Below are 22,791 nucleotides of genomic sequence, written 5' to 3' on the forward strand. Positions count from 1 at the left end.
TTTTTCCCTCCTCCCATTTCCCTCCCACTTTCTGCTCCCTCCCCCTCCCTTTCCAGTCCTAAGAGAAGTCAGGGTGCCCTGCCCTGTGGGTCCAAGGCTCTTCCCCACCATCCAGGTCTAGGAAAGTATGCATCCGAACAGACTAGGCTCCGACAAAGCCAGTACATGCAGTACAATAAAAACCCAGTGCCACTATCATTGGCTTCTCAGCCAGCCCTCAATTAGTGTTGTTGAATTCTCACTTGAAGTCGTGGTGATCTAATAAGATACAGAGAGTTAGTTCAATTCTTTTTATCTGTTATTCTTTTCCTTTTGTTAATGTAATCAGATAGTAATTATAGGAAATGAAGAGCTTTATCTGATATTGAAAGTGATGAGACATTGAAAATTCCTTCTAAATTTATTAAGCGGGAGTTTTGTTCAAAGTTGGCAAGGTGGCAAGGTTGGGGTTGGGGAGGAGGGCGCTGTCAAGATTCACTTGAAAAGAGGACTCTGAGGAGACTGACTAAAGTTTGGTCAAAGGGAAAATCTTAGATGGAAACTAAAGTCACTGGACTCAATAGATTTGAAGACGTTCTATACACAGAAAGCTAATCTAATTAAAGTAAGGCAAATATTTCATTATACTTTATATCTAGACTTTATTAGGTGAAGAATATGAATTTTATTTACTGCTTAGAACAGGCCTTACTTCCTCTTGTACTCCATTTGTTTCTCCTCCCAACTCCAAGTTTATGTCCTCGCAAAGCCCTAGATGACCTATAGATGCCTACAGTGTCTTCTATTTGTCCAAACTGCCATGTGAGCGATTCTGGTATATTCTAATCCTACGAAAGGAGTTCTCCTCCTACCTCCTACTGCTTTAACTGGTGTTAAAGACTTAAATACCCACATGGGTCCAATTGCTGTGGTTGAGTTTGAACTTGAAACCTCAATATACTAGGAGTTCACCTCATCAGTGAGCCAAGATAATTGAACTGATGCCCTGCCACGAATAGTCTCCAGTTCCCTCGGTCACCATTCCATTCAGTAGTTGAGTAAATGAGACGTAACTATAATGTTGATGGCGGAAGTCACCTGAAAGTCAGCGTCATGCATCACAGCTCTGTCCTTTTTACGTCTTTGTTCTCTTCATATGCAGATATTCATGAGAGTTGCTCTCAGGAAGGTCATTATTCAGAAAAAAAAGTGCTCTTGGGCACCAGTTCTGCATAGAAAAGTTACTCTGACTACTGGGTGTCCTTGTTCAGTTCTCCTCCCAAATAGTACTGGCTATCAACGGGGTCAGTTTCCTGAGAAACTCTGCTGAGGACCTGTCTGAAATCAAGAAAATGAAATGATTTTGGTTTTAGAATAACCTTGCATAGAAATTACATCTCGTTTTCTGCAAAGTTACATTGGTATCCCTCAAAACTCGCATCTACTCTTACCAATTTGTGGAAATTAGTTAACCTCTTTGAACCCATTTAGAAATTGATAAATTCGGCGCAAGTGTCTGTTGCTAGAGTAGGGCAGTGTAGCACTCACAAAGCCAAACTGGCATTCAACAATAAGCAATCAGTGCCGATGCATCTGGAGTCAGTGGTGGTCCCCTCTACAGAGCTGCTGATTTTGGCTGTGCTTGCTCAAATATCTGGGGGTTGGCCTGTCAAGATTAGTTTTGGCAGAAGTGACTGGGACAGCTAGGCCCCGCTCCATGTGTCTTACTTCTGTCATCTGGCTAGCCTGGAATTGCTCCCATGATGATGGCAGAGGTGCAAGTGAACAAGCAGAAACATGTGGGGTCTCTTGAGGCTCAGGCTCAGAGCTGGCATCAAGGTGGTGATACTTAATCTTCCTTGTCAACTTGACTAAATGTAGAATCACCATGGAAACACACCCCTGATAGTATTTATGAGGGTTTTTTTTCAGACAGGTCTCATCGAAGAGGAAAGACCCAGCTTAAGTATGGGTAGTACCATTCCATGGGCTGGAATCCCTGACTGAATAAGAAGGAAGTGAACATTTGCTGTGCTTTGTTTGCTAACCTTGGATGCGACCTCACCAGCTTCCCCATATTCTTGCTGCTATTTCTTCCTCACCGGGATAGGCTATACTTTCAAACTGTGAGCCAAATTAAACCCTCCCTCCTGGTATTTTATCACAGCAACGAGACAAGTAGCTAACGCAAATGTTGTGTATGTATTCTCTTGACCAAAGACCACGAGGCAGGGCCAGATTACCGAGCTGTGCTTCTTAGTGAAAGGATCAAAAGCCACATAACATGGGCTATAGGTAAAGGAGAGGGTGCAAGAATCAAGCTATGAGCAGGCATATACACAGACAGAATATTGTATACATAATAAATAAATATTAAAAAAAAGAATCAAGCTATGATTTCAGAATATCACAGAAAGAGATAAAGCAGTACCTGCTGCCTTTTTGGGTTGGGGTGAGGCTTAAATGAGATAATCCTTAGAGTTGGCTCAAGACAATCTGTGGTACACTTTAAGTAGCCAGCATGTGTTAGCCTAGCACTGGCAGGAAAGGTAGAGCTTGTCATATGAAGGTTTTGATACAGGCTGTGGCATCTTCTACATGCAGATTTCCTCTTTCGGATCTGTTTTGGAGTGAGGGAAGTATAGGGAATCTTGTCATTGCTAGGCTTCCATGGATGCCAGTGTAGGAGTTTTCAGTTGGAATAAGGCTACGTTTCTTTTCAAATAAAAGGTATTTGTGTGTGTGTGTGTGTGTTTGTGGGTTCATACATGTATATGCACGTGGGTGCCGGTGGAGGTCAGTCAGATCCCCTAAAGCTGGAGTTATAAGTATTTGTTAGCTGCCCCACATAGGTACTGGGAACCAAACTGGGATCCTTTGCAAGAGCAGCAAGCTTTCTTAACTGCTGGGCCATCTCTCCATCCCTGGAATAAATACCTTTTGAAATGCTATTGGCTTGGCCACATTCCAGAAGTTGCCCTATCATTTAACATTAGTTTGGCTTGTAGGAGAGTCTCAAGAAACTACTCAAGGAGCCAAATATAATTACTATAGCAGATCCAGGCTTCACGGCTTTCTCTGGGCTGAGTCTTGTTGCAGTAAATATCCTCAGACCCCAGTGCTGACAACTCACTTATGCAATCTTTGGTAAAATGACATCCAGCAAAAGAAGTAATTTAGATGTCTCATCGGGAATTCTTTTGAAATAAGTGTGGACACTACTCTTGGCTTTGCCCTTGAGTGTGCTGCCATGGTTATGACATATTTGGCCCACTTTGCACATTTGTTGTCTATGTCTTGGACAATGTTGCTTTTGACACATTTTATTGGTCACAATCTGGGCAAGAAAATTGGTTCAGACCTATGCAATGCAAAAGCCTGGTACTGGAGATTCATTTACTGCGAGAAAGTATTTGTGCCCTGAATCAGATCTGAACATTGGGAATGGCCAAACACAGTTACTTGCTGGGGGAAAGGGTATTGTTACCACAGCTAAGGCCAAGGGCTGAGCCATTATGATGACATTGTTATCTTGTAGATATTATTCTGGTTTATGACCCATTTCCTCTGAAAGTGGCAAGCAGGACATGATAAATTATAAAATAGGAAACAGCTTGTATATTCATATTTGGTCAAAATGATATCCTTCCTGTTTCTAGCCCAGCCTTACAGATGTGTAGCTTTTGATGAAAGGACAAGCTAAACTCTTGTGCCACCAGACTAACATGCTTTATAGCATTGCTTGGGCCCAAATAATTGGATATTCCTTTTTTCTTTTGCCAGCATGTTTATGGCTATGCAAGTTTGCTAATCCTGACAGTCTGATATGATTTATTAGCTCACTTGGCTGCCAGAAACCACAGCAGTTTCTGTCCTTAGACTTTTTCCTTTCTGACTTAACCATTTGTTCCACTTCCATTGTAGGTTCATTCTTCACTTATCTCGATGCCATTATTATATTTTTATCAGAAGCTAATTCAAACTCATTTATATAAATATTCATAGCCTAATGAATCAGTGAATATGTAATATTTATGAATTCACTTAATGTCTATATTTCTGCTAAAATGACAGTTGCCCTTTCCTGAGAATATAACCCATTTTTAGTTAACTACCAACATTAATAATGATGTCCATTTTTCTCTTTCATTAATCAAGTGGTTTTAAGTAGAGGAATCTAACTCTATTCTATATCAATGGTATGGATATATATGTGCACAAATATATAATATGTATATATATATATATATTTGTATACACACGTATATTTTTTTTAAGTGAAGTTTGCATTTGGTTGCAGGCTATAGCCATTCCAGAGACATTTGCTGTGAACCTTCCCAGTAATGTAAAGATGGATTTGTTATTCATTGATGGATTCAGTTTGGAATCACTCAATTTGAATAGGTCTGTTTTAAAGACTGACTTTATTTAAAAAGGGATGGCATGTACCTTTCCCTCTTCTAAAGGTCCATTTTGTTAAATCTGTTCATTAGATTTGGGAAATCACATGCTATATGTGAGAGAGCTTTATATTTTCTCTTATATCAGATGAGTAGTATAGATTTGCACACATGAAAAGCATTTGGTTCATTTTCAGTTTCTTGTTGAGTATCTACTAGAAGTAGCTTTTTGTTGTTAATAAAATTGCTTACTATGTTGATGTAGTATGTGTATACAAGGCACACCAATTATAGCTAGCTTCTCAGGTCCTATTTCCTCACATTCCAACCTCTAATAATTACTCTTCTACTTTCAAGTTGACTTACATTTTTAAAATGTCCACACGTAGCCTGCCAGTTCATCACCAGCAATTTTTTTATTTAAAAATAATAGCCATCGCAGCCAGCTGGATGAGATGATACTGGGGCTTTGAGTTCCACTTCCTTAATGGCTAATAACCCTGCATTTTTCTTTCACATACTGTTTGACCACTTACATTTCTTCTTTTGAGACATATCTATTCAGATCATTTGCTCATTTTAAAATTGAATTCCTTAGGATTTGTCTTTCTATTTCTTTTTTGTACTCTATATGCTTAGGATGTTAATACTTCATCAGATGGTTAGTTCACAGATATTTTCTTCTATTTACTAGGTTGGTTCTTCATTTTGTTTCTTTTGTGGTGCAGAGGCTTTCTAGTATGATGAATTCCAATCCTGGTTTTTTGTTTTTGTTTCTTGTTCTCTTGGGATCATACTGAAAGCATTTCATAATCTACACCAGTGTTTAGGACTGTTTTTTCTGTTTTCTTCTATGTCCTCTGTTTCTCAGATCTATTTTGAGTTCATTTTAGTACCAAGTGAGAGACGGGGATCTAATTCAGTATTATACATATGAATATCCACTTTTTCCAGGATCATTTATTGATGAGGAAAATGTATGTTTTTGGCCTTTTGTGGAGAATCAGTTGGCTGTAGATGCATGGGTTTATTTCTGGCATCCCTGTTCTGTTCCACTGGCTTGTGTGTCTGTTTTCATGCCAATACCATGCTGTTTTGCTTATGCCTTTAAACTAGATATTGTGATGCCTTCGGCTTTGCTCTTTTTTTTTCCCGTAGGATTATTTGGGCTATTTGGGGGTCTTCTGTGCTTCTGCAACAATTTTAGGATGGCTTTTTCTAGTTCTGTAAAAAACTTTTATTGGTATTCCCCTCAGGAATTGGCTTTGAATCCATAAGTCATTTTGAGTAACGTTGACATTTTAACAATATTAATTATTCTTCTCATGAAAATGGGAGGTAGTTCCAGTTTTTAGTTCCCCTTCTTTCCTTAAACACGGCGCTCTTCTTTTCCTGCAATTCTCTGTTGCTTCCGGTGCTAATCTAGTTCTACATATTTTAATTCTTAGCTATTGTTAATGGATTTGCTTTTACAAGTTCTTTCTCATCAATTTTATTGGGATATAATGTGTTAGTTGTTTGGTGCAATTTATTTTATATCTTGCAATATTACTGAATTTATCATTTTATGAGTCATTTTATGAAGTTTTAGGTTTGTCCGCATATAGGAACATATAATCTATAAGCAGAGATACTTTTATTTCTTCCTTTCCTGTTTGTATGCCTTTTATTTCTAGTTCTTACTTAGTTTCTCTAGTTAAAACTTTCAGTGGAGAGTTTGAAAAGAATGAAGTGATGAATTTGTCTTTACTGAGCATCTGCTCAATGTCAGTATTAGGTATAAAAACGAGATATAAAATAACCATGTAAAAATCATATGTGATATATAAAATCATAAAAGTTATGGAAAATTTAATTTTCAGGGTACCTATATTACATATATATATAATATTACATATCCATAGTCTCATTTGATTTATGTCATGGTTCTTATTCTCAACATTCCTATATTTTGTTAGGAGATAAATATAAATGACCAAACAATCATGCATCATATATACTCATATTGTTCCTATTATAAGCCTAAGAGGAACTCCGAGAGGGATTGAAACATCGGGATGGGATTCATGGACATGAAGGATTTGAATTGGTTCTATAGGGTTTCTCTATAGCTGGCAGCAAAGACTGGAAGGGAACTATAACCATTCATGGGGTAAACTCAATCCCCTGATCACAAAACACTGTCAGCATGCACCATGACTACCTGTTTATAGGAAAGGAAAATTTCCCATGCCTATGTGTGGGAAGAAAAGGCAAGAAGAGAGAGACGAGGGAATGGGAAGAACATGATAGGAAAGCCTCATTTTTTAAAAGCCCAGGATAGAAGAATAACATGGATATATAAATATATATATATATATATATATATATATATATATATACAGGTGAAATTTTCTATGGTCTGATATAGAATGTTATGATCCAAATCATGGGGTGCAAAGAATGAGGAGAGCCAGTTTTGAAACAGATATGGTTGAGGAAGAGAACTAACCACTGCCATAGACCAACCAAATGAACTGTACTTTCAGTGTTAATTCAGAAAAATCTGAAACAGAGAGATGCTTTCCAGAAGTTGCTTTATCTGCAAGGCCCTTAACCCGAATGTGAGAGATTTTATTGCAGTAATATTTTAGTTAATTCTCGTATGTTGCATTTTGGTCTTTGACTCTAAATAAACAATTTGTGTGGCTAACTTAACCTGCTGACTTCATCTTTAAGTGATTTCCATTAATGCTTCATGGTGACTCTTGGGGCATAAGGTCAAGGTTTGGTGAACAAATATTATTTCTCCTTCCCCCTTACTTAAAAATCATGTCAGGCTTTTACTGTCTCTAGGAGTGCAGTTTGACTGAAGGCAATGTTATTGTGCGAGTTGTAGACCAGTCTAAAGATGAAAACCGAAACTGTTCTATGATTTATCTTCCTGGTTCCAGCATGCTAAAATCATTATCTTATTTGCATTGACATGCCAAACAATGACATCGATAATTTGAAAATATTTCTCTTGTTCTGGAAATCTGTTAGGGTGGTTCAGTACCATTTCACAGAAAATATTATAGAATAAATCCATAAAGGAGAGAGAGAGGAGAGAAAGGGGGGGTGCGGAGAGAGAACGAGAACACCTGAAGTTGTTCTCAAGGGCAAAGAAGCACCAAGGGTAGCAAGAAGTGAAGCGATTTACTTACATTTTGAAGTAGATGAAAGCCACAGAGTGAGTTATCAAAGTGTTGCTTTCGGGAGGCCAGGGGAGGGAGGGGGAGAAGGAATTCTACATATGAGTAAACTGTCATTCTTCATTCAGACAATAAGCTGAAATCGGTTTGCCTCAGTGTATTTCCACTTGGAATGCCAGTCAGCAGATTATGGACAAAGAGCTTGGAAAACCTGTGGGAAATTCTATTCTTAAGCCTTTGATACATTTGATAGCTGTTATAAGGCCCAGAAATCGCCAAGGCCGTAGTTTCAGTTCCTTTCTCAATGTGTCCGTTGGCGTTAGAACACAGAGAGCTCCCACACCAAGCAGCAGCAATGTCAACAAAACCATCAGCAGCAGATCTTGCAGAGCCCCAAGCTTCAGACCGCCCCGTTGTCCCAGTGTCCCCCTCTTCCCTTTCTTTCAGAGCTCCTCTGCTGGGTTATGCAGATTGGCTAGCTCCATGTCCGCACCCTCCTCATCACACTGCCATTCATTTCTCTTGTTCTCTCATATGTTCGTCTTAGAGAATGCCGGCAGTATCTGCTGCATTGTCCTTGCCTATAGCCTGGCGTTGCCCATCTCCCTGATTTTCTCCCTTCTCCACATGCTATGAATCATCTGGTTCTATTTCTCCAGTCACTAAATTGGTCAACTCTACTCGCTTCTTTCCATCTCTGGTATCCCCCTCTGATTTGAGGTGATAGCCTTGCTCTTTCTGCATGCAGGTGATATCTAACTTGGTGAGCTCATCAAGTTTTAAGGGTGTTAAGTACTGCATAAGCAAAAGATATAGTGGTCTCTGGGAGGCTTTGTGGCATTTCTGTACCCCTCTTGTCAGACTTCCTGTTAGGAATGGTTGCTTCTGCATCTGACTCTTGATTACTTGCTACGTCCGTGGCATGTTCCTCTGATTCATGGGGAAAACCTTTGAGGCTTCTCGAAGCTCTGCACTCATATTTGTCATTTAGGCTCTGTGGTCAAGGCCTGGCTCTGACCTTCACTAGCTGTAGGAATTTACGTAGTTCTTCAACTTCTAGCTTTCTTGTTTATAAAAATAAGTGGCTTCCCGAAATGCTCGCGGAGTAACCCTTTCTGTACATGGGGCTCACCTGGAGAGCTTTCAAAACGGCCACTGCCCAGGCTGAACCTTAGGACCAACAACGCCCGGGTCCTGATGCCTGGGCTCCAAAATTCACCCATTCGTTCTTTTTTTTCTTTTAAATCACTTTTTGTCAGGACTTTTTTTTTTAATTTATTTATTTCTTTATTAATTAATTAAAGATTTCTGTCTCTTCCCCACCGCCGCCTCCCCTTTCCCTCCCCCTCCCCCAATCAAGTCCCCCTCCCTCATCAGCCCAAAGAGCAATCATTTGTCAGGACTTTTAAGCTCCTCCAAGATCCCAGTATGATCATAAAGTTGAGAACTACGACTTAATGATTTTGAAGAGGCCTTTGTTCTCCTGTCATTTCACGTTCTTGTCATGCCCGGATCCCAACTGGAGCTTTCTCTTTCTTTTAGTGCTTTCTCTAAGTTGGGAAGAAATAGCTGTGAGGCTCCCCCTTTCCCATCTGCTGTTTGTTCTTATTTACATATGATGGAACCCAGCCCACTGATTTACAGCTCTTGTTCTCTTACAACTGTTATTGAACTGAAAACATAGCGGAGACTTATTAAACACACAGAGACATTCTTTTAAAGTGAGTTTTTATGCTGACAATTCCTTATAAAAATAAAGGGGATGTTTAGAAAAACAATTAACAATTTATTTATAGGTCCATAATCTCAACAACAAATATAATCCAGAGATCAGACGCCAGGGTTTGATCTTTACTGGCTATTTCATTAAGGAAGCGAAGGCATTTTCACAGGTGCATGGGACTATGTGGCACACATACATACATGGTGGGGTCTCCCTGCACTCCCGCAGCAGCGTCTCTCTTCCTCCAGTTTTCCCATCCCTGCTGAGGCCTCCAACAAAGCAAATGTGTCCTCAACCTGGATGTGATCTCATTCTTTAAATGCTCTGGAAAAAGCCCTTCCGAAAACTTCCTGACACTGAATTTAGGGACACTTGGGGGTCCGAACATAAATCTAATTCATGCTGGTGTGATGTCCTTTAGGGTGCTCTATCTGCCTGAGTGAGTCTCTTTTAACAATAGCTCCTTCAGTTGTTGCTCACTTTCTTGGTAATGCCTATCTAAGATGCACAGCCCGTGCTTTTGCTTAGCACCCTCGGGGTCTGATAAACTCTGTGTGTGTGTGTGTGTGTGTGTGTGTGTGTGTGCGTGTGTGTGTGCGTGTGGCATTGGGATTAGAACCTAGGGCCTTGCACTTGTTAGTTACTTGCTTTACCACTGAGCTCATTCCCCTACTCTTATGAAATTACTGAAATTGGTTGTTACCTTGATAAGGACAGACCCATTTCTTAGCTCCATATAGGTAAGTGATTGACTAGTGGTAGCTTCTGGTGGGTTTTCTACAACCTCCCTGCACAATCCATTCACAGATGCTCCCCCCCAAAAAATATCAGAGCGTGGAACTGAGCTGAAAGCCCCCCCTCACACCTCCCAGTTTTGAACCTTGAAGTATTTTTATTTATTTATTTTTTTGCAACTTGATTTAGGTTGAAGGAACCTTGTCTGAAGTTTCTGGCTTTGATGCTGCTTTTTTTTGGGGGGGGTATTTTCTTATAGATGGAAGAATTGATTGAGGGTGTTCGCTGGGCCTTTATTGACATGCTGGAGAAAGAAAATGAATGGATGGATGCAGGAACAAAAAGGAAAGCTCAAGAAAAGGTAAGGATTTCCTTTGATGGAAGAAAAAAAAACCCGACTTTCTGTTTAATGGATTTTCATGCTTGACATTGACTGTGCAGTTGATTTTTTTTATTGACCGAGTTGTTGGCTCCAAATAACCCCAGAAGTAGGTGTGTTCTTTTGGATGAACACATAGATTTCATCACCAGGAGGTAACAAAAAATAAGATCCGACTTGTTCTTTCTCTAACTGTATTTTCAAATGCCATGTAATTCAGCCTTTCTTTCACTCTTAATTGCTGTCTGTAAGAGCCACATGGCTTACTGCCTAGTGAATTGTGCTATAAACCATCTTTGGATACGGCAGAATGCAGAGCAGTGGGGAGCCATGGGAAGCAGCTGGCAGAAGGGCCCTCAAGTTGCGCAGAAGAAAACCCCATATTGTCCACGTGTCTTCTCCATTTGCGCTTGATGTGTGCAAACGTCCTGAGGCAAGTCCTTTCCTGAAGTAAAACACATGTGCTTCCTAGCCCATCACGTTCCCCAAATGGCCCAGAAAGCTTGCATATCAGCGGTATGGGAGTGATCTTAGAGGACTGTGGAGTAATAGAAACAACTAGTTCCTGTCACAAGTGGATACGTGTGACGCCTGGAAAAAATCTCTGATGCTTTGTGACAAGATAAAGGAATAAACAGGGAAACCGTTGAACAGCTGCATTGTCTACCAATTATGAAGGGGTCCATCTTGAATTGGAGAAATTCTTCTGGAGCTGGAATTCAAACGGGCAGGGCCAGGGCGTACACTTGCTGTACTCCCTACGGATGCCACTTTGTAGTTGAAAGGCTCTGAAATGAAATTTCTTCCTTTGAGAGGGGGTTTTGAAACCTTCCCGAGGAGAGCAGTTGCCAGTGGGACATGGAAATGCAAGATTGTGCTGGGCACATCATTAGCTATGATTGCTTTAGTTTATCAAGTTGGAGGGCTGTGCATTTGTGATTTTTTTTTTTACCACCTCCTCTGACTATTATCATTAGGTCCATTGCTTTGAGTCATCATGAGCCCAGTAGTTTTGGGTTACGGTCAAGAAACTAGGAAATTCTCACTGTAGCGATGCTATAAATACCAAGCCCCCTTGTTGAAGTGAAAGAACAGAAAGGGTAATTTTGCTTCTTTTTTTTTTCTCTCCATGATCTGTCAAAGCTGTTTTAGGTCATGTATGGCCCAGGCTGGAGGAGGCAGGAACACACGGGCTGAGGCAGGGGGGGCGGGGACACTCTCCATACGGTAGATGAAACTTTTGGCACCAACCACATTGTTGTTTCTTGAAGGCTTGGTTTATTGGCAGAGCTAGCTTGTGGTGTGTGGGGCAGGATGTATTTTGCTTGTATTTGTACTGCTCAGTGTATTAGCTGCCCTTTGCTGTAGCCTGGAGTGCTAAAGTACCAATTTTCACAGGACGACTGATGTGAAGAGAGGGGGAGAGGGATGGAAGGAGGGATGGAGACAGAGAGGGAGAGAGAAAGAAAGCATATGAATGAGTGAGTTATGAATATTTGGGAGCTTCTAGTCAGCTTTTTGGAAATAGAAATTAAGACCACTTCAGGGTACTTGTTGGTGTCAAGTTAGGGAAAGACTGTCTTGTAGCTGGGTCCTCTAAGCAAGTGGTCCATGAGTCTTGGAAATAAACTATTCTCAGTCCTTCTAATATTAGACGTGTTCCATTGGCCCTCTGGGTTTTTCGCCAGTCTTTTATTTTATTTCAACCATAACTGTCACTTTTTCCCTTCTTTGAACATTCTGCTTTCTTTGAGCTGAGTTCAACCTGCCAGGAACTCCAGTAGCAGCCTGACAGGCACAAACATCAAAGGCAATTGTCCTTCCGGATCTCATTAGGTTCCCTGAGGAGATCTTGCATCTCAAGGTTCAGAGAAGTTCCAGTAAGGCGAGACAAGAAACAGGGTGTTGTCCAAGGATATCCATCAGTTCTCCCAGTCAGTACCAGCCCTGGACCCCAGAAAACGTAGATTTTTTTTTTTTAAACTTGAATTAACTTGCGATTCTAGAAATGACCTCTAGGTGGAGCTCACAGTACTGACAAAGAAGACAGAAGCTGCCTGCAGGCTTTTGTGCTGCTTCTCACTCTGGGGCTGTTTTTGAAATAATGTATTTTTCTCATCACATCCCTCAGCCCCCCTTTTCCTTCTGCTTTCCTCAACTTGATTGCCTTTTTAATAGTCAACAAGAAAGAAGAGACTCTGCCTAATAATTCTTTGAGTCTTAGATGGAAATCTCTGCCCATCTCTGGGCTTTGTCTTTCTGTTATGGAGTAGCCCCTGCATTAAGACAGGATTTGCCTGCATTTGAAGTGGAGGGAAATAATTTGCCTTCCCTTCCTGGTATGACTTGGCACCGTTCTTTGGGCATGTGTCGTATGCAGTATATCACCCAGGCGGAAGATTTCTCATCAATAATAATAGTTGCCCACACTGGGCTGGTGCTGACTCACTTCGCTACCCTTTGGCAAAGCTGAAAAAAATGTTCTGATTCGTGAGGGGTCCGAAGCGTTTCTTTCTGTCACTGTGAAGCTCAGAACTACAGCTAATTAAAGCACCTCCTAAGAGGTGTTGACCTCAGCTTTCCTTTGTGACCAACCTCCGTAACTGAGTGGTAGGGAAGCTCAGATACATGCAGTGGTCTGAGGGCCTAACCGCTTAGCTTTTGTGGCAGCGACCCTATTTCAAAAGGAAAGTGTGGGAGTGGGCTTTGTCCTTTTGCCAGGGGTGATCACTGTAAAAGATAAATGAGGATATGCCTCTGCTTCCTTGAAGGGTAAATTTGTTATCTGTCTCCCTGCCTTTTGCCGCTCCTCTCTGGAGAGAGGTCAGGGCTACTTTTGTCTTTTGAATCTCACTGTGTTGATTTCAAGGGGAAATTTAATATATTGGGAACTAAGTACCACTTTTTATTTAGGATGCTGTGTGCCCGGCAAGCACATGCTCTTTAATTTTTTCCTTTTATTTTTTTTTTTGAGATTACACTATAATTGCATCATTTTCCCTCTCCTTTTCTCCCTCCAAACTCTCCCAATATAGTCCTCCTCAATCTCTTTCAAATTCATAGTCTCTTTTTGTTTTTCCGCAGAGGACAAGGAGGCCTGCTGTTTTTCAGGTTAATAGAGCCTTTGAGTGGGCATACTGTGATAATTGAGCGATTTGGGTGTCTTCTGGAGGCTTCACCTTGTTCAGAGCCGAGGAGGAGTCCCTCAAGGTCACTGTGCGCTGGTTCGGAGGCTGGGCTGCATGCCTTTTTGGAGATGGTTTAATCTTTCCTATTCCCGCCTCAGTTTTTACATCTGTAAACTGTGAAGTCACTGCCTACCTCAGAGCTTACCTACTGAAGGACTTGCTATTCTAAAGGAGGTAGTTGCTTAACTCTGGGATTTAGATTTTAAGCAGGTCAACTATTTCTGTTTTTAATGGTTTATTTATTTGATTACATCTTTCATGCCATATGTTTTAATCATATTCTTTTCCTTCCTCCAACTCCTCCCAAATCCTCTTTACCTTCGTATCTACCCAACTTCATGTTTTTGCACAATGAACAAAAATACGAAAGTCAAAAGCAAAACAGTTTCAATTTCATGTGTATAAATGTTTGCCTGCATGAATGCAGGTATACCATTTGTTTGCCTTGTGCCCGCCGAGGTCAGAAGAGGGCATTACATGCCCTGGAACTGATGTTATGATGCTTGAACTGCCATGTGGGTGCTAGAAACTGGGCCCAGATCCTCTGCAAGAGCAATGAGTGCTCTTAATTGCTGAGTCAGCTCTCCAGCTCCCCGCACTGTTATCTTAGTGTGACATGTGTGTATGGATGTGTATTTATGTATATATGCATATGTACTGCAAGTAGGAGTTTGATACATTCTATATGCTATCTTATGGGAGTGATTATAATTCAGAGCCTCATGGAAATGATGTTTGGGGGTGCTTTCATGGCCAAGGGTAGCTATGAATGTAGGCCAACAAAAAAATCATAAATTTACTTAAAATATTATGAGAAAGAGAGATAATTGTATGGTTCTCAATTGAAAACTATAGATAGTAATGTTGTATCAATGGTTGCACATACCTAGGTCATTTAATCTCTTTTTTAAAAAATGTTTATTTTATTTGTTTATTATGTATACAATATTCTGTCTGTGTGTATGCCTGCACACCGGAAGAGGGCACCAGACCTTATTACAGATGGTTGTGAGCTATCATGTGGTTTCTGGGAATTGAACTCAGCACCTTTGGAAGAACAGGCAATGCTCTTAACCTCTGAGCTATCTCTCCAGCCCATCATTTAACCTCTTGTACTTGAGTGTGCATTAGCACCACCAGGAATGCTCATTGAAACAAGATCCAGCCCTGCCCCAGGGAATCTGGTTCACTGGCTGTAAAGTGATGCTGGGGATCAGCGTTTTTGATGAAGCCTCAGAGGATACCATTGCTGATGGGACTCTGGGCGACCACAGGTGGCCATTTCCTTCCACCATGGCTGAGTTAATAGAACTGAAGGAAGCTTATGGAGTTCTTCCCACCCTGTTGGCCTGTCTTGTCTTTCTATCACCTCTCACAATGAAGTGTCTCAGTGAGCAGGGACACTCGAAACCCATCCAGGCCATCTAGTCCATAATGCTCTATCTGCTGAATGCTCTAGATAGAGATCTGAAGGCTCTTGGTTGGCCCCCTCTGTCCCTTGATTCCACATCGGTGTTTAGGAACTATGCACATGAAGTTTTCTGCACAAAACTCCTCCTAAAGACCCAGTAATGTTTTGCTATGTAGGTGAAACAATTGTGTTCCTCACATAACACTGACAGCATTATTTATTATATGCCAACCTGGAGGCTCAAAATGCGTTATAACTGCCACACGGATGCCATGCTACCACCACAAGGAAGCTCCAATTATTTATTTATACAGATGAAGCATGCTTGTCCATGGTCACCCAGCTGGTTGTTGGAAAAGTTGGGACTCCGTTCCTGGATGCTTGGTTTCACAGTCCCCATTTATGCTAGTAGCAGTGCACCTTAAGCATGGTCTTCAAACCGGCAGCATTGGTGTTCTCTAGACTCTAGCTAGAAATGCAGATCCAAAGTCCTGCGCATCAGATCTATGGAATGAAACTCTGAGAAGGATGCAGGACTCTCCCGTGCAATCACCACGCCCAGGTGATTCTAATGGAGCCAGAGGCGCAGACCCGTGCGCTAGGCTGTGTTTCTGATGCCGTGTGCTGCTGGTTCTGCTCCAGCCTTCAACACTTTTTTTTTTTAAAGCTCAAGTTCAAGGCGGAGCACAATAATTCTATATAGAGTCCAACTCCTCCAGGACAATGGGGATATTATTGCCACCTTTGTTTTGCATACAAATTCTATTAAGGAAGCGGAAGTTGAAATTATGGCTATCTTTTTTCTTTCAGCCGTACATGTCAATGTTGGCTTATAGCAAGTTTACAGTCAGTTAATGTCTTGGTCTTTAAAAAATAATCTCATAGAAACTGATGTTAAGCTCTGTTGCTCCTATACTTGGCATTAAAAAAAATCCCTTCTCACAGAATTTTACGTTTTATTCTTAATAAAATTTATTTAGTTGTTTTGTTCATAGCTCTATCTTTTAAAATAATTTCCATATCTTCATACTTATTATATTTTTCTAAAAATGTATTCTTATAAAAATACTGAAAGTGAAGAACAAAACAATAAAGAAAAATCATTGCTTTGTCATTACCCAAACAACAGCTGCTAACTTCTTGATATATTACTTTGATTTCTCCTTTATATGTAGACTTTAAAAGATACATTCTTGAACAAGGTTGTATATGTAAATTTGATTAATTTTTTTATTTTGACATTTATGTTATATTTTTTCTATTATGATATAATTTTTACCAATTACAATGGTAATTTACAAATTACCATGATATTTACCAAGTATCATGTGGAAATATATATTCTGTTAGTATTTGCATATGTGTGTTAAAATTCTCTGACATGGATTATAGTTGAGTATCTACTATCATGTGATAATAAGCAGGTTTTGCACATTGATTTAATTTTAGAATTAATTTTCTTTTTCTTGTTTGTAGAGAAGGCTAGACTTGAACTTGCTATGTAGCCAAAGCTGCCCTTGAATTCTTGATCTTTTTTTTCTCTGTCTCCACATTGCTAGGGTCACAGGTATGCACAACCATTCCCAGCTCCCGAATTAGTTCTTTAGAATATAATCTTTAAACATTGTAAGTTTATCATTCACTGTATCAAATACAAGTTCTATTTCTATATTTTTGAAAATTCGCTAAATATGCATTTTTGCTTATACTGGTTTTCTGAGTTTCAATGAATATGTTCACAAAATGTAATTGGAATCAGTCCATTTGCCCATGCTTCAGTACTCATCTACTGAACAAAATCATGCACAAGGCCAGGCCTGCTGGCTTATGCATGTAATCATAACTGATTAGGAGTATGGCAAGTTCAAACCCACCCTGGGATGTATAGTTAAGACTATGCCTCAAAGTAAACAAGGGCTACTAATATAGTTTATTGGTATAATGTTTGCCCAGCCTGCATGAGACTGTGGGTTCTATCACCAGTGCTGAAAAAAAAATCTTGGAGAAATACTCTGTGGTGGGTTTAATGTTAGGAGCTATTCAGTACTTTAACAATAGATTTTCAGTTCAGCTGTCAGTGTTTCTGCCTAACCCCTAGAGCTACTGTTTGTATTTTCTACATTTCCTGTGAGGATTCATGAGACATTGAGCAATGTTTTGCTGTTATCCAGTTACCCTCTATTTACTACCTTCCTTGGCTTTCTAATCTATCATTCTGGTACCAAAATGGAAACTCAAGGAAAAGACAAATCTTCATACGTTTTTCATTCTTTATAAACATGATGTTTTAATGAGTATTTAAACATACTACACAACAGTGTTCATCGAAAACTCTTATGACCTTGTCACTGAAGCTCAGCAGTTAGCAATAGTTTGCCACTCTAACTTCAATAGACCCTACCCTCATCTTTGTTTATGGTTGTAAACTTTAAAGATAAATCTATCCATGATGACACAGACATCATTTTTTACTATATTTCAATATTTACTGTACTTTAATAAAATATTTCAAAATATTTTTACTGCAGTTTCAATAGATGCAGAAGTTTTGAAAATTAACTACAATTCCATTTTTATATGAATTGTATTAGCAATAATTTCTCATTAATTAGTATCTTGTCTGCTTGCAAATTTTTGTAATTATCATAAAAATGTTTGACTAGTTTTTAAACAATTGGTGCAAATCAGTATCCATGGTCCATATTATGTAACTAATAGGTACATCTTTTAAAATATTAAGAGCACTGTCTATCCTCACTTTACAAATGAAATTAATTTACTTACCAAAAAAATTAGCTCGCTTAGCAGAATTTTTAACAGTCTTGATTTCTTCTAGGATGTTCTTCTGTGCTTTGGATTTCCTATAAACTGGAGGTAAATGATGAGTTTTGGTTAGATAGAAGTTCATTTTTTTTTTTGACAGGGAGACTTTGTGTATAGCACTGGATGCTTCCTTCAAGAAACACATGATGCCGTTGTCTTAACTTCTATCTCAAGGGAAATCCATTGATTTGGAAATTTTCAGCCTAATCCTTTCGTTTTAATTTTCTTATCAACCCTGCTTCTCTTATGGTGATTCTGTTTCTTGACTATGCCATTAGAATTACCTGGCAGGATCAGTTTTATACATTTTAATTGAAATATAATTCTATCACTTTCCTCCTCATTCTTCCCTCTAACCCCTTTCATATCTCCCCACCACACTTTTAAATTGATTGGATCTTTTTTTATTCTTACTATCTTAAACAATATCTCTAGGATAGACATAAATACATCACATTGATTGATTGATTGATTGATTGATTGATTGAATCTCTGCATGTGGAGGCCAGAGGTCAATGTTGGGTACTTTCCTCAATAGTTTGCCATGTTAATGTTTTTTAAAACTGTGTTTCATTGAACCTGAAACTTACTAATTTGCCTAGACTGGCTGGACAGTGAGGCCTTCGTACCTTTCTGTCTTTACCCACCATAGTGCTGGGATTATAGGCATGTACTCCCATGCTTGGCTTTTACGTGGGTTCTGGGGATTTAAAATCAGGTCCTCGTGCTTGCTCAGCAAACACATAACCATCTGAGCCGTGTCCCAGCTCAAGGTGTCACCAGTTTCTAAACTTACGTAGAGCAACAAATGAATAGCTGCTATTGAAAATCAGTAAAACAGTTGTTTTAGTGGGCATTGATAACATTGCTAGAGATGAGATTCTGCTAAGCTTTTCAATGGGTGATTTTCAAATTCTATCATTCTGTAATTATTAGCTAGGTTATTCCTCTAAGGTTTTTTTTTTTTCCTTTGTTAATCACTTGATTAGCCTGACATACAGTTTCTACAGGAAAAGCTGCATGAAGGTCTCTTTCCTGTTATTGATTTTTACAAGTTGCACCCTGGAAACCTTCAGAGGTATCAAAGCACCCCCCCAGCGTCATTATAAACACAAGGATTTTAAAAAATGCATTTGATATATTCAAATTTATTATAATTCTCTTTGAAGTTCACATTGTTTCATCTGAGTCAACTTATGATTCTTCCTTTAGGGAATTTTGATGTGACTCCAAATTTTTAGACTATGTTTTTTGTTTTCTGTCACGACAAGATATCCTCCTTAATATTTAATGTCTATTAAATAAATTTTTAAATCAGAGTCTTAATAAATTCTTTGGTAATGAGCAATATGTTTATTTTTTTCAGGGGTGGTGGTGAAACTTCTGTTATAACTGGAAGTACAGAACTCCAGTAATAAGGAAAGTTGCAAAACAATTTGATAGGTGACTTAAATTGTCTTTTTATAAAGAGTCACTATCATGTCAATGGGCACGCATAGTAGATGGATTTTGAAAACTCACATATTGTTGCATGTTCCTTCTTTCTTTTTGCAGTATTATATTCTTAATATTGATTGTTAGGAATAGAAATAAGGGATGCAAAGCTTCCTAGGACTGGATGGGGGGGGCTTGGACTTTCTACAGGGCAGGGTTTCCTGCCCTCTCTTAAGGAGGGAGAGGGAGGGAGGAGGGTGAGTGGGGGAGTGGGAGGGGAGCAGAATTGTAAATTTTTTAAATGGAAAAATAAAAAAAAGTGCACCACCATATGGTTCTTTATCAGTCCTAGAAATCGAACCTAGGCTTTATGATGGTAGGTAACTACCATGTATGTGTCTCTATACTGTGCTAGCCCTCTTTCAAGCCTCCGTTTGTATCAAGTTTGCTACTAAGACATTGCTTAAAAGTGGGGAAATGGATGTTGTCATTCCTCAAAGTTACAAAAAATAAAATAGGATTATGATGGTTAAAAAAAGACTATAAATAAAGAACACTGGAGAGATGGTTCAGAGGTTAAGAGCATTTGTTGCTTTTGTGGAAGTGCCAGGGTCAATTCTCAGCATCCTCATTGCAGCTTACAACTGTCTGTAACTCTTGTTCCAGGGGTTCTGACACCTTCTTCTCACATTCTTAGGCACTAGGCATGCAAATACTCATACACATAGAATTATAAAACTATACATCTTAAGAAATAATATAAATAAGGGGCGGGGGAAGTAGCTCCTTGGCTACCAGAACTTGTGCATACACGAGGACCTGAGTTCAGATCTCAAGCACCCATGTAAGAGCTGTATGACTATAGACATGGCTGTATATGTTTGTAACCCCAGCATTGTGGGATAGAGAGAGTCAGAGCCAGCTAACTCATTGGCTAGCTAGCCTAGATGCAACAGTGAGATTCTGGTTTATTGAAAGACCTTGTCAAGGCAATAGAGCACAAAGCAATAGAGGAAGACCCCCAACATATTCCTCTGGTTTCCACAGGTGTACAACAAGGGCATATACACGCACACATGCATGTGCATGAACACTCTTCTACATACATGTATACTCTCCCCACAAAAAAACACATGCACGCAAGAATTTAAATAACTATTAACCAGTATATGATTCTGTTATATATTTAAAAAAAAAGAATGCTAGTTTCTGCCTTGGGGTATGTCTCTGTAGTAGAGTACCTTCCCAGCTTGCACAAGACTCTGGGTTTCATCGCCAGCACAGGAAAAGCAGCAACGACAAAATGGTAGTGAGCTAATCTGAAGTGTTGAGATATGTAGAGCCATGGTACATTAAAAGATGAAACATGAAATAATAAATACTTAAAATTTATTAACAATGTCAGACAAACAAGTTCCAGCAGTTTAATAGGTACCGTGAAAGTGTTTAGTGTCCAGTGTATGTTGGTGATTATTTTGGATTGGGGAACTAGTTGACCGTAGAACTTGGAAAGGGTTGAGCAATGCGACAATTGCTTTAGGTATAACTTTAGAGGTTCAAAGCAGAGGGCTACTTTTTAAGAATTCCGTAGAATTTTATTGCTTTTATCCATCACATGGGTAAGGGAGATTTGATGTCTTAAAGCTTCTTCTTTTTTTATTGGCCCATATTCAAATTGAGGATGTGAGGATTTAAAAATACATGTTGAGTTTGGTTGGGTTTACTAAAAAGAATCAGTTTTGGTATGTGGGTTTTAATTTCATGGGAAAAGACTCATTAGAAACATTTTGAGTTTTCCGTGTAGATTTTGTGGTTGTTCCTTCCTTATAGCCCAGGATGAAACTAATAGCCATGCCGTCTGCTTATCTGCTATCTCTAGGGCTGTGCCTACCGCTGTCAGCTGCTCCCTTGTTATCTGGCTGCTGGTCCTGCTCAGTCAGTTGTACAGGAATGTCAGTTCCATTAATAACCCAAGGGCCAGGCAGGCAGATAGTGGAAAATGGGTGAAGAGAGAAAAATTGTATTTAACCTGTCTTCTGAGTTGTCATTTTCTTGACTCCAGCATAGCTGGGTAAAGGCAGACTGAGGGTGTGACAGCAAATCCATTTCTGACAGAAACTCACATATGAAAGGGAGAAAAAGCCTGATAGCAAAAGAAGAATGAGTGAAGGGACGCAGGCCAGAAGTTAAGACTTAGAATCGGGAAGGTCACAGAAAAGCCTTGCCAGGAAGAAACGATGTAATCAAGCGTCAGACAGGGGCGTTGAAAACTTTGCCAAAATAGATTTCATATTGACTTTAATTGGTATCATTCAAATAGATGATATTCCTCTTCTTGTAAAAAAAAGCATTTGTGGATGGATTAATTCCTTATTTAAAAAAGTTGGCATTTTAGTTCTGGGTTAGTAAATGTGGAAAGGAAATAGAGCATCCCCAATATGGAACAATTCAACTACTGCAGTTGTCTGTGTCTTGACTATTGTTTGCTGCATAACAAACGACGTCAAAACTTAGTGACTTAGAATGGGCATTGTCTTAGCTCTTTCAAGTCTGTTTGCTGGCTGGTGATGGCTTCGAACAGGTGTTGTCTTAGCTCTTTCAAGTCTGTTGTTGACTTGACTCTACTGGGTGGCTCTTCTTTGGTCTTACCTGGAGTCTCTCATGTATTTGAAAGCAGATGCCAGTTGCGGATGGAAATTCATTGGGGCGACTTCTCACATGTCTCTTGCTCCTTATGGCTTTCCCCATGGGGCAGCTAAGGATCGGGAAGGAGGACGAATATGTTGCGAGTCCCATTAAGTCTCAGACTGTTTCTTGTGATACATCCTCTTGGGCAAAAGCAGTTGAAAAAGACTCCAACTCTTGGTGTGTGGAGGAGCAGGACCACACAGGAAGGACAGGAGTTGTTAGAGTTGTCACTAGGAAGATTGTTTTACATGCTGCATTCTTTTCATCTCTTTATATTCAGTTTTTTATAATTATATTAGAGAATTATGAACTAACTTTACCATCTCCCTTTGGCAGTTGCTCAATGACTGTTACAAAAATTATTTAAATGTTTTATTTATTTCTAATTGAAAAATAATTATATGTACATATTTATGCAATATAATGTGATTTTATTTGTGTATACATTATATAAAGAATCAATCAAGTTAATTATCATATACAGCAACCCACCACCTTATATTTTCTAGTGAGAACACTAAATACCTATTCTTTGTATAAGCATATTTTCTTTCATTTTTGAGATTATAATTTAGTTATACTATTTCCCTTATCTCTCTTCCCTCAAAATATATATCCTCCTCCCATATACTTTCCTTGCCTTTTTTTTCAAATTCATGAACTGTATTTTCATTCATTGTTGTAAATGCATATATATTTCTAACTCAGTCTGTATAATGATATTTCTATGTGTATTTTCAGGGCCATTCATTAGGTATTGGATAACCAATTAGTATGCATCCCCAGGCAAAGGCTATTTCTCCTGAGCTCAGAATTCCTTGGTTGCATGTCGTTTTTTTTTTTAAATATATATATTAT

At 39.2% G+C, this 22,791-nt stretch overlaps 1 protein-coding gene across 1 annotated transcript in view; it reads left to right on the forward strand.

Annotated features, from left to right (window-relative positions):
* The window catches only part of Phex (phosphate regulating endopeptidase X-linked), a 200,527-nt gene that overhangs the window by 83,363 nt on the left and 94,373 nt on the right, over positions 1–22,791 (forward strand). The window contains exon 12 of the mRNA XM_050164389.1: positions 10,270–10,371. Coding sequence (XP_050020346.1) covers positions 10,270–10,371 — 102 coding nt within the window. The remainder of the gene's footprint in view (positions 1–10,269; positions 10,372–22,791) is intronic.

Source organism: Alexandromys fortis, unplaced genomic scaffold, assembly GCF_014885135.2.
Source record: "Alexandromys fortis isolate MF-2015 unplaced genomic scaffold, M_Fortis_MF-2015_v1.1 scaffold_147, whole genome shotgun sequence".
Taxonomy (NCBI): Eukaryota; Metazoa; Chordata; class Mammalia; order Rodentia; family Cricetidae; genus Alexandromys; species Alexandromys fortis.